Source organism: Sceloporus occidentalis, unplaced genomic scaffold, assembly GCF_023333645.1.
Source record: "Sceloporus occidentalis isolate IW3139 unplaced genomic scaffold, rSceOcc1.0.p SCAF_122, whole genome shotgun sequence".
Classification (NCBI taxonomy): Eukaryota; Metazoa; Chordata; class Lepidosauria; order Squamata; family Phrynosomatidae; genus Sceloporus; species Sceloporus occidentalis.
This window is the reverse complement of record NW_028317102.1, coordinates 2,271,950-2,284,224: the sequence shown is the minus strand read 5'-3', so window position 1 is coordinate 2,284,224 and position 12,275 is coordinate 2,271,950. Positions and strand designations below refer to the sequence as shown.

Genomic DNA, 12,275 nt, shown 5'->3' with positions numbered 1-12,275 from the left:
CTATATAAAAAAATGTTTAAAGATTAGAATGAGGTTATCCCTCCCATTGTCTCCTGTTATTAAGTTACTGATTGTTGTTGATTGGTTCAGGCAGCCTTTGTAAGGGTGGGATGAGGAGCATTGAGAGAACGTCAGCATATGGAATTGATCAGATAAAGTTACTTATTCTACTTTGAGACACAGATCTTGGCTTGCATAAAGTGAATTTTTAAACCAATAAATTAGTTGTCCTGATTGATAAATAAAAAAGTACAATTATTAAAATCTGTAAAAGTGACAGTTTCTCTTTAAACAAACTCAGCGGAGCAGCTGAAATATCATTGAGCAATCCACGGGATTATCTTTCTAAAAACACATGATATTTTAGCACTGATACACCCAATTGATGAATGACTTCTGATGCAACAGGAGGGTCTTATGAGGTTGAAAACCAGATGTTTTTGGATAAATCATGGCCATGCAATTTGTATTGTATACATTGCAAAAGGGACATAAGGATATGTACTAACGTAACCTGTCCACAGTGCATAAATACATCAGAATGAAAATGTAAAGTTACAGTCAACGGAGTCCAATTATCTTTGACTTCCAGTTCCCGAAAAAAATGATTTTTTTCAAACATTTTTAAAAAATCTATAAAAAAAATCTGATATAGACTATATATATATTAGAGATCAGAAAAATATATTAAAAATAGTGCTTGCTAATTATTTTAAAAAACATACATTTTACACACAATTATACACATTATCATAGCTTTTAGGCCTTTTTAACCCTGTGATACCCTCATACCCAGCAAACATTCTGAGCTCCAAGAAAAGAGGGACATCAGAAGAGGAGAGGAGAAAAGGGCACATGGGCACATGTATTTTTCACATGCCTATTGTATTGTCTTACAAAGGGTTAAGTAAAAGCAATGGAGATTCTGTGTTGTTGCAGCACCCCCATCGCGGTTCCCATGTGGCTCTTCGGGAAAGGTAGGCGGCGAATCCTGTGCCGGCCCTGCATCCAGCCCCACCCTTCCGTACCTCAAGCCACACCCCCAACAAAGGTGTTGGGGGGGTATATTGTATGATTTCAACAGGTTCCAGGTGGAGGGGCAGTATACACTCTTTGATGGGATGGAAAAGAGTATATAAGAAGAATAATGGATCTAATATGGGAATTTCAATAAAAAATATTGGCCATTTGGGGATTGTTATAATTTATTGCAATTATGTTTATTGGGCTTTAAAATAAACAAAAACAAACAAGTTGTTTTTTAAATATAATTTGATTTTAGACTTAAGAGGGTGTCAGGGGGCAATTCCAGGACAAGTAGAGACCAAAGCCTCAGTTAGGGGAGGAAATAGTGACCCGATCTTATCCGGTGGGTTTGGAGCAGGAATACGCTTGTGACTCTTTTTTTTTTTTTAGGATATTATAAAGCTATTTACAGACGAAAGCCGAGTTTCGTGTTTTCCCAGCAGGCCAGGAGCGTACAGCTGGAAGGCGTTTAACAGAAGCTTACGGCGTGTTTTGCTGCCTCTGCATTTTTCTTCCCGAAGTCAGCTGCATGAAGTATAAACATGTATCACGGCGTGTACACACGTGGTAGAAGAGAAAAACAATAAGGACCACTACAAACCCAATGGTCGCCCTACAGAAGGTCCTCCGGGGTCACATTATTGATACGGGGCAGAAAATGTCCCAATACACCTCTGGCGTCTCTCCCCTTCTAAGTTGTCCCCTTCCATTGGGTTTCTTCCCTAATATGCCCATCTCATACATTTTTGGGGGGCTATTCAGCTCTGTTTCTCTTGCATTAATGTTTGCCCCACAACACAATGATACAGCTATCCAAACAATATGGCAGCCATCTTTTCTCGGAACGGGTGGCATCTCCCTGTGGTCCAAGGAGAAGAAGACTTTTTAGCCACTTTTGTCTTCAGGCTTACAGATAGGACATGGTCTGATGGCAGGAGTCTGTGCCACGGTCAGCCATCTGTCCTTGAGCTAGCAGACTCCCAGCTGCTGAACGTTCAGACGTCACGGTATCAGCTTAAAAAACCCCAAAGATTTCCACTTAGATCTGGTTTAAAAGGTCAACCCGAGACGTGATGAAATATTATGCACGCTTACCTGTCCCGCGACAGACAGATCATCCATCTTCCGAAGTCAGGTGTAGACAACTCTGTGGTCATGGCCATGGGGGGGGGTCTGAGTCTCTTGTGGCTCCTCAGAAACACACAGAAATACCCAAGGGGGTAAAAGGGACACAAAATATTCCCTCCGACATCTTTAGGTCCCAATTGCATGCTACCATTTTATTCCGCTATGGAAACAAAGCCTTTTTTAACATATCGGCGCCTTCGCTTTGCCTCACATGACTGCAGGCTCATAAAGAATTCCCGGAGAAAATATGAACCGCCTAAGATTGTGATGTGTTTGATAAATGGTTTCTGGACGGGTTTACGTATTTAAAAGTAATAGGAAGAAATGGACCAAACAAATTGTTGCGCAATCACCATAGTAACCGACGGAATATTCTTGTCGATTGCCCTAGGTCGCCATTTTCAGGGGGGAGGCAGCACTTCTTCTGCTTGACGGTGAGGCACATCGCCCTATTGGGCGCCACCGCTCGGAGATCTCCCTTGTAACCAGCCCATGTATACTACGGAGCAGTGTGCCAACCAGCAGGGCCTCCATAGTGTTCTTACTCCGCACGCCATGTGGAGCACGCGGGATATGACATCATATCCTGCTGTTGAGCTTGGTAGGCAGCAGCCATTGAGTTAGGTAATAGGGGGCAGCTGGGGTGCTGGACTGGGACAGGCCTGGGGCGCTCTCATCCAAGATACGTTTCTGGGTGGAAAACTCTCTTTAAACACAAGAAAGCGCAAATTGTACGCGCAATTAACCTTTAAAAAAGAAAACCCAGCATGGACAAGAAAATGGAAGTTAGCGCTCAGCCTCACGCTAAGAGTTCAGACTGGGTTAAAATTAAGTGTTTTCTTTCCACTGACAATTTTATATTTGATCAAAAAAGAAGTTATTGGGGCACAAAATTTACAGCAGGAAAGTACAGTTGGACCCCCCTCCCTTTTCAGCGCTTTTCAAAGCCTAATCTGGAATTTGCCATGCTCTGTGTTTAGAAAGTACAGTGTGTTTATGTCGCTGACCCCCCCCTCCACCTTTTATGTGGTTGTCACGGAAACCAGATATTTACCAGACGTAACAAACCCCACAGACAACAATACACTTATTGGTTACATTTTGTAAGGGGAATACGAGAAGTGAAGATTTACTAATATTTAATAGAATTTGGCCAGAATGTTAAAAAAAAGATAAAAAAAAATAAAAAAAAATAAAAAGTGCCGCGGCAGGGGGTCTGAATAGACGCCGGGGCATATTAAATAAATACAGTATTTTTATCTGTCCCGCATGAACGTATTTTTTTCGGGGCAACATAATCGTAGTTGGCTGTGTAGCTGTGAAAAAAAATTAATATGCCAAAAAGACAAAAAAAAATAACAAAATAAAATAAAAAAAAGGAAAAAAAATGGTTCTGTTCCCAGTGACCTGTCTGCCAAAACACAGAAGTCCTTTGTACAGAACGCAATAAAAAAAATAAATGAATGTAATACCACAGACTTGCAATGTTACACAAATTTTTTTTCCTTGTGGAAAAAAATGGGCATAAATGAAATCCCGAGCCTCCCTTTTTTACAGAGAACAGTAAAATGACAGTAATGCTTTTGAAATGTGATTTGGTAAACCACTTGAAAGCACAGTACAAAGAAAGCCTTTTTTTCCCAGTTTTATTTGCTACGGAACGGGTGTTTACGCCTGTTTTTTTTTTTGGTTTGCCATACAATAGCTGCCAGCAGTCTCGAACCTGCCAGGACAGTCCCGACGGCCATGGCTTCCAATGCACAGCTGCACACCCACCCCACCCCACATAAATTATCAGAGCAACGAGCGTGGTCATGATCCCATGATGAGAAACCGAATGTTGGTAAGGAGGGGGGCATCTATCACCTTAGGAGGGTCAACGTTCACATCTCGTTGCATATTGGCCTGCTCTATCGAAATATTACTAGCCAGTAGCCACTACCGACACTGCTGGTCTAAAAAGTCCATAGAAGACGCACAGAAGTAATCCAGTCACAATGGGAATGTTCAGTAGAGTAGTGACCAACTGCATGTTATTTCAGGCACTTCCTGTGGCAGTATGTGGCATTTCATGGATAAAACCAGTTATTGGCCCAAATTTATGGAGTAGCCGCTACTAATCATCATTACTAATCAATGTAATGGCAGACCAGAACCATTTGACCCACCTAGCCTGCCTTGTATCTATCTCCGCATCCCTCTCAAAGTGGGATCATTTCTTCCAAAACGGAAAGTCCTGGGAGCTACCAACCTTCTTGCCAGATGTTAAACTCCACTGCCCAACGAGCTCCTCTTGTTTGTGCTATTGGGTTGCATTTGGGCTGTTTGAGGCAAATTGCCTAACAGACTATATATTTCTGAAGATGTGAAGCCAGTGGTGGCACTGAACGTGAGAAGACATCCAAGTCCTTTTCTAAATAGCCCTTTTGTCATTTGTTTAAAACATGCTACAAAGTTAAAAACGAACAAGTTCTCCAACCTCAGTTTAAAGAGCCAAGAAAAACACTAAAGAAATTGCAATAAATAATGTGATTCATACAATTTAAAAATGTAGACCATAAAAGTAACGCCCGACTCCAAACAGAGGTGTTAATGTGGACTCCATAGATTTTAACTTTGTGTTAACTTTAATTTTAACCTCAAAAAGATTGAGAATATATACCGCTCCTAGTGAGCTCATTATGGAAGGCGGTTAGGAACCAGTATGAGTATGGATCGTTACTATGATGTCATAGCTGGACCGTTACATTTAGTATAAGACATGCCCCACCTTAGCACCTCTCCGACTGCCATAGAACACAACTTTTGTTATATTTGTTGGGTTTCTAAGAAGGTTTTAGGGGGGGAAACTTGCATTCTAATAGTTAACCTTTTTATATATTAAAAAAATTAAATTTAACATTTTAAAAAATGTTTGTTTTTTTTTACTAAAAATAGGAGCAGTCAATCTGAAATTAATATTAAAGCTGGGACTTTGACCCAAAAGAATGTTATATTAATTAGTAGTGCATAAAAGATAAAGTCGGAATGTTGTGCAAATTAAAAAAAAAAAAAAAAAGATTTTATTTTATTATTTAGTTGCTTTCAGCTAGTAATATTTCTTTTCATCCGGACAGATGATCGCCAATATGATTTTTTTTTAAAAAAAATTTCTGCCCCAGAGTAAACTCCTGCTGCCCTGATGGAAAACCATTAAGAAATAAAAAAAAAAGTTTTTTGTTTTTTTTTAATTGTGTGTTTTCTTCTGGTTTGTGATGATACACGATGAAATCATGGAGAACCAGTTGTCCAGAATAATGCGCCTGGTAAACGCGGCCTTGTATAACTCTGATCGCACAATAGAAGCACAGTCCGGATTGTGTTTACAACTCTGCTGTGGTCATTATTAATTGCGGGGAGTGCCGAAATAGATCAAAGGGGGCACTTTGTTAAAAATGCTGTCTTTAAGAGCCACTACAAGTTAGGGTTTTCATGAGGACTAAATTTAGAACCGGTTGATAATGGCACTGGGTGAGTCTCAACCCGTTAGATGGACCCTTTGTTAACGGACTATTAAAGGGACACTGTTTAAATGTACCGGGGTTGTTTTTTTTTTTTGTTTTTTTTTTAATGGTCATTATCACTTTCCCAGGGTTTAAAATACTATTTTCAGGCGCTGGACATTCTTTATGGCTCATATAGTTAATTGGCTAATTACAAGCTAAATAACGAAGTTTAAAGGCCCTAAACATGTATTATTAGAGTAATATAACAAAAAAAAAGTCGTCGGGAGCCATATGCCGATCTCATACACGTTTAAATTCCCTCACTGTATTGGCTTTTACCACTTCTGTTGGGAAGATGCTCCACTTATCTACCACCCTCTCAGTAAAGTAAAAAAAACCCAAAAAAAACAGTTCCACTCAAGTTCTTCCACTGAGGTTCAGTTGCTCTGCAATAAATCTTTTATCCAAAGTGGAACAGCACCTTTAAATCACAGATATATTAAAAAGTATTATTTGTTTCCAATGCTGAGCCAAAATCTTCCAGCTGTTCAAAAGTTGTTTTTTTGTAGAAATTCATCATTGTCATCTAATTGAGACTTCTGAAATAATTAATTGCAAAATGGTATTTCTTGGCCTTTGTTTGAATTTTTACACATATACAGATGTATTTCAGTTTTTTTTTTATTTCTGCTAAATTTCCATTTTAAAAAAAAATAAAAAAATTGCGGTTATAAAAAAATATATATATAGCCAGAAAAACTAGCCAATAATAAAATAGTTGTCAACAGACCCTGGACCCCCAGGGTTAACCCTTTAAATATCACTTCAGTTAAAGGGCTATTTGTTTATGAAATAGTCTACGTAGTGAAATTAAGAATTTCTAACATAAGCAGGAATAAAATCCAGAGATTTAGGCTGGAAATTTATGTTGAACAGAACTGATTACGTATTTTTTTGAACCTTGGTTTTTCGTAGGGTGTAGACAAAGACCCATATTCAGCCAATTCACAAAGTCTAAGACTGTCACTGCCAAAGATTCTGGTCGTGTTTTAGGTCGAACGCTCACAAAGAATTATTCAAGTTTAGAATGTGCCGCTGAATAACGTGCAGAATTAGAAAATATGGATATTTCCACCTAAAACCAATGCAAAATACCCTAAAACGACTATTATATCATCGATGTTAAGAATAGAAATTAGTATCTGGAAACAAGTGGCCGTTATCACTCCGTGGCATATTTTCAAATTGTTGTTTGGTAGTTGACGGAATATAAGAGAACTTGGCCGTCAACTTGGCCAAACTTTAAGTTGGGCTAATTTGCGGTCAACTTGAGTAGGGTTGTGCGTTGGGTTTAAAATGGGTTTTCAAGGTGTCTTGATTGAGTGGTTTCAAGGAAATCAGTTGAGCTACCTATGGAACTATTGTGATTCAAGTTAAAGTGCTTTAACCACACTAGTGAAGACAAGTGAAGATGTCTTTGCCATTGTAAGGTGACCAAGGGACACTGGGCTCCCAGTCTTCTTCTTCTTTTGGGGCCACACTTCCCAAAGGGATATGTAACCCCTTCTCTCCCTGGTAACACCAAAGGAGTGCTGGATCTTCTTGGTCCCTCTCCAGAAAGAAGTCTTCAAGGGCATGAAGGAGCCAAAAAGGTCAATCCATAGAAACCCTAGCCCATGACTGGTATTGAGCACGCAGTAGACTTAATCTAGGGCTACCATATTCTCGTTACATTGTGTTGTAGTGTCAGTTCCAATCAAATTACTACAACTCCAGGAAAAAATAATAATATACAACATTAACTCAGGAGGCTTGTAACTTGTAAAATATGGACGTACCTATTTTTGCATAGTTGTCTTCAAGAATGTCTTCTAATCCGATCTCCTTCCAAAAAGTGTCATCCCAGCCCTTTTCCGGTGAGTAGGTCCATTTACAGACGAGCGTGCAAAAAGATCTATAGATTGAATAAAACACAGAAAGTCGCATTCATATATATATATATATATTTTATTCCAGGTGCTTCCAACCCCAAAATCATCCTAAAAAGCCCAAATGGGCAGAAGTTTCAAACCTTTCTATCCTCACATGGTCATAAAATGGGGAACCATTAGCGCAAGCTGCCCAATATGCTCAACGGGAACTTTGGTGCTGAATACAACAATGGATTTCTAAACAAGTTGACTCTGCAAGCCACCAACCATTTAATAGTCCATCATGACGATTCCATTATGTTTGCTAAATAATAAATTGCTCTAATAGCGGTCTTTATGGAAACCAAGACTTGTCAGAAGATATTCTGAATGAAGTCACCTGTATTCAAGCAGGGATTCCAGCTATGATATAGCAGTAAGAAAAGCACCATTTGGAAAGCTCAGATATCATTAATTCAGTGTAGAATTTGAAGGAGGCAGCTCCAGATTGCCTGACCTCGAGAATCTGCCCATTCACCCTGAGGCATGGGGTAAAAAATAAAAAATCCCGACAGTTACCAGGTATAAAAATATTATCTAGACACGTTTAGTCTGAAATACGCAATATTTAAAAATTTAATTTAAAAAGAAAAATCATGAAAAATTGATAGATTGTCCAATGCACCCAATTTAGGGGGAATTAGGCGGAATGGTCCTCCATTCTGTGTATATTTATCGAAACGTCACCAGACCGCGTGTAATCCGGATAATACAAGGGGCTGCCGGGGAATAACTTTATGTGGGTATGGATCTGTCTGTCGGGTTGGGTTCATGAATTTTTCAGCACGGCTAAGTGGCAAATAAAGAGAAATATGAATGAGCGATCAGCTAAAACGCGCTAATGGTCTAGATGTCCCAGACGGGACTCATGAGTCTCCGCCACCCCGCTGCGCCCGCACAAACACTGCGTCTTCAGTGGATGAAAGTAAGACGTATAATTAAATTAGAATCATTTCAAATATATATGTTAATGTATTATTCAGGCCAAAACACATTTACAGAACCACCTGGGGCTGTGGAGACGGGACGGGAATTTACGTTTCTTTGGGATGGAATACAACGCAAATTTTATAGAATAATAATGGACTTTTTTTTTTTTTTTTAATACAATTAATACAATTTGCTTATGAAGAAGCCTGAAAGGCGAAACGTGTCGGGTCTCTCCCAGTCTGATCTTGTTTGATCTACTGTTCATTCAAGAATTAACTATTTCAGAACACGTTCTCAATGCTAATAATTATTTTTAATAATTTAGGGATTGCTGAATCTCAACATCCTACTGCTTTCATTAACAGCAAATTTTTTTTTTTTAAACCTAATCTCATGAATTCATGATAGGTGGGCAGGGACTGAATGGGGACATCCCTCCATATTTCTAGAATGAGCTCCTAAACTATTAATTTCTAACAGTAACTTAGTAACTCTCCAGCAGATACATAATACTTAAAAAAAAGAGAGATACATTGTCACTCCGACACTACAATATGCCATGGGAGCTTTGGGGCCCAGTCTGGTGGGACTGGCTGCCTGAGGGTATTATTTTAATGAGTTAGATAAAGGTGATATGTTACGTATAGATAGTTAACCCTTTCCTGCTCAGTTTAGGCGTTCTTTTTTTTTTTAGGGTACTCCCTAGGGAATAAATCACGTGAGCAATTTTCGCATGGTCACAGTGTCATTAATTATGGTGAGTAGGTGATAATATAAAGTATGGGTTGGTATTTATCTTGTATATAAATTAGACATTTTATTTAATTAAGGAGACCCCATAGAAGAAGTGGTAGAGGGTAATACAGTGAGGGTATTAAACATGCATGGGATACGGCTCCTGAATCTAAGACGAGACCAACGACTGATTAAGGTTTGATTCTTTACAGCAGGAGAAACGTGCGACTAGACGGGGGCCGAATGGGGCCGATCTGCCGGCAGATTCTATGTTTTCCCAGTAAATTCATATACACCGGCCAATCACTGTCAGGAAAGTGCTCTACTAAAACCAATAGGAGCACTTTCCGCACGCCTGCCCAGAGGCTTTCCTTAGACCTCCCCGCCACATAGTAGGTAATAATAATAATAACAAATAATAATAAATATTATAAATAATAATAATAATAATATCATGGCTAGAGTCTCCCCTTAAGAAAGAATGTTCTGGTCTTCAGAGCTGGTGGTGACAATGTGGTGAGGTTCCACCTGTTTTTATGGTTTTCCCCGTGGATTTGTCTGGTTTAGGGGACTCGGCGTGTAATATATTCTCATAAAAGGCTATCGTAAGAGCGTGGCCAGCAATTAGAATAGCACTGGGTGTTGGCGCTCTGAATAGGCTGGAAGATGTACTTTGGGCAGGTTATTACAAAGTCCTGATTTTTACGCGGCGCTCGTTCAGAAAGGACTTTGAGAACTCAAAGGAAATGAATATAATTGTTACCTCTGCTTGTCCCTGACGCAGCATTTCTCCTGAATCTAGATTGCAAGCTCCTGTGAGCAGGGCCCTCCTTACCTGTTGTTTCTGTAAGTCAAATTGTTATGTCACATACTACCTATGTCCTGTCTACCCATTGTACAGCGCTACGGAATATGATGGCGCTATATAACACAATGCATTTTTATCGCATTACTCCGTGCTATAATTCCCGAAATGTAACCGGCATTGTTTGAGAAAAATATATATTTTAAGAAGAAGACCGGCTATGACATTTAACCAAATATTGACTTTTTTTTTAAGATGAATGAGCCATCAAATTTTGCTAATAATTGTTTAATTCGTACAATGGGGGTGGAAGGGCTCTGCGTATCCGAGAGGCGCCTGTATCAGGTAGCCTTTCAAGTTTTATTTTAAGAGCAAAAAAAATGAAGAATGGACACAATACACGGACAATTACCTGAACTCTTTAAGGCCGGGTGTCCTTGATCCTGTTGTTAGAAGCTTCTGACGGATCAGACAGAAAAAGTACGTATTTTAAAGGTCAAAGGGTTTGCTAAATGATATTACGTTCTCGGCCGCGGAATGAATGGGCTTTGAAGTTTGAGCTTCAATTTTCCCGTTATTAAGATATTAAGATAAAATCCGCTTCTCTGCATAATGTCGGGGAAACGACTTTACGGTGTTTTGGCATTTCGTGGCTTCATTAAAGATTTAAGTGAAAGCCCCCCATGTGGAGGGACAAAGCTGAAGCCCCCCAACAGATCTGCGATATTAAAGGAGCATCGGCCCCAGGATTTTTTTTTTTGTAATTTCAGCCACAATCAAAAACAATGTATCCAGACTTAATGCTGTAGAATTTTTCAGAAAGCACCAGCATACTTGCCAGTGCCTCTGTTTAGGAGGACCAGTCCCTCTTTCCTCCCCATGTTGCCCCTCTCTCTTCCCCTGATGCCCCTCTTTTCTAGGAGGTCAGAATGTTTGCTGGGTATGAGGGTATCGCAGGGTTCTACAGCCCTAAAAGCCCCAATAATGTGTATAGAAACAACAGGGAACGGCTTTATAAATTAAACTGCATAAAGTACAGAACCAGTATGTATAGAACACCACAGCAATAAAATTCACAATAATGTGTGTGTAAATGGCAGCACATTTGTTTGGAAAATAAAATTATTTTATGTTGCCTTTGTTCTTCCTTACTGAGAGGGTGGTGGATAAGTAGAACGGCCTCCCAGCAGAAGTGGTAGAGGGTAATACAGTGAGGGTATTAAACATGCGCGGGATAGACATACGGCTCCTGAATCTAGGACAAGACCAACGACTGATTAAGGTTTGAGTCTTTACAGCAGGAGAAATGGGCGACTAGACGGGGGCCGGATGGGGCCGATGTGCCGGTACATTATTTCCATAAGAAGAGACCTCTGAGGCCCTAGAATTTTAAGTACAGGGCTCTTCCCCAGTCCAGCCCTTCACAGAAGAATGGAATGTGGTGACTTGGCCTTTTCATACAAAAACTAAACATAATTCTTACCCGAAAATGTTGTTTTTCGTTGCACCTGTCACAAAGGTTTCATTTTCAGGCAGGAATCAATGTATGAGTAGACGCCGATATACAGTATATTAACCCGATATATACAGTATATTAACCCGATATACAGTATATTAACCCGATATCTACAGTATATTAACCCGATATACAGTATATTAACCCGATATACAGTATATTAATCCGATATACAGTATATTAACCCGATATATACAGTATATTAACCCGATATACAGTATATTAACCCGATATCTACAGTATATTAACCCGATATACAGTATATTAACCCGATATACAGTATATTAATCCGATATACAGTATATTAACCCGATATACAGTATATTAACCCGATATATACAGTATATTAACCCGATATACAGTATATTAATCCGATATACAGTATATTAACCCGATATATACAGTATATTAACCCGATATATACAGTATATTAACCCGATATACAGTATATTAATCCGATATACAGTATATTAACCCGATATATACAGTATATTAACCCGATATACAGTATATTAACCCGATATACAGTATATTAACCCGATATACAGTATATTAATCCGATATATACAGTATATTCATCCGATATACAGTATATTAATCTGATATATACAGTACATTAATCCGATATATACAGTATATTAATCCGATATACAGTATATTAATCCGATATATACAGTATA

The 12,275-nt window shown here is 39.0% G+C and overlaps 1 protein-coding gene across 1 annotated transcript in view; it reads right to left on the bottom strand.

Moving 5' to 3' along the window:
• LOC149282153 (FGGY carbohydrate kinase domain-containing protein-like) overlaps positions 1 to 12,275 on the bottom strand; it is a 70,278-nt gene that overhangs the window by 41,571 nt on the left and 16,432 nt on the right. Inside the window, exon 5 of the mRNA XM_089498564.1 lies at positions 7,478 to 7,593. Within this exon, the coding sequence (XP_089354690.1) occupies positions 7,478 to 7,593 (116 nt within the window). The remainder of the gene's footprint in view (positions 1 to 7,477; positions 7,594 to 12,275) is intronic.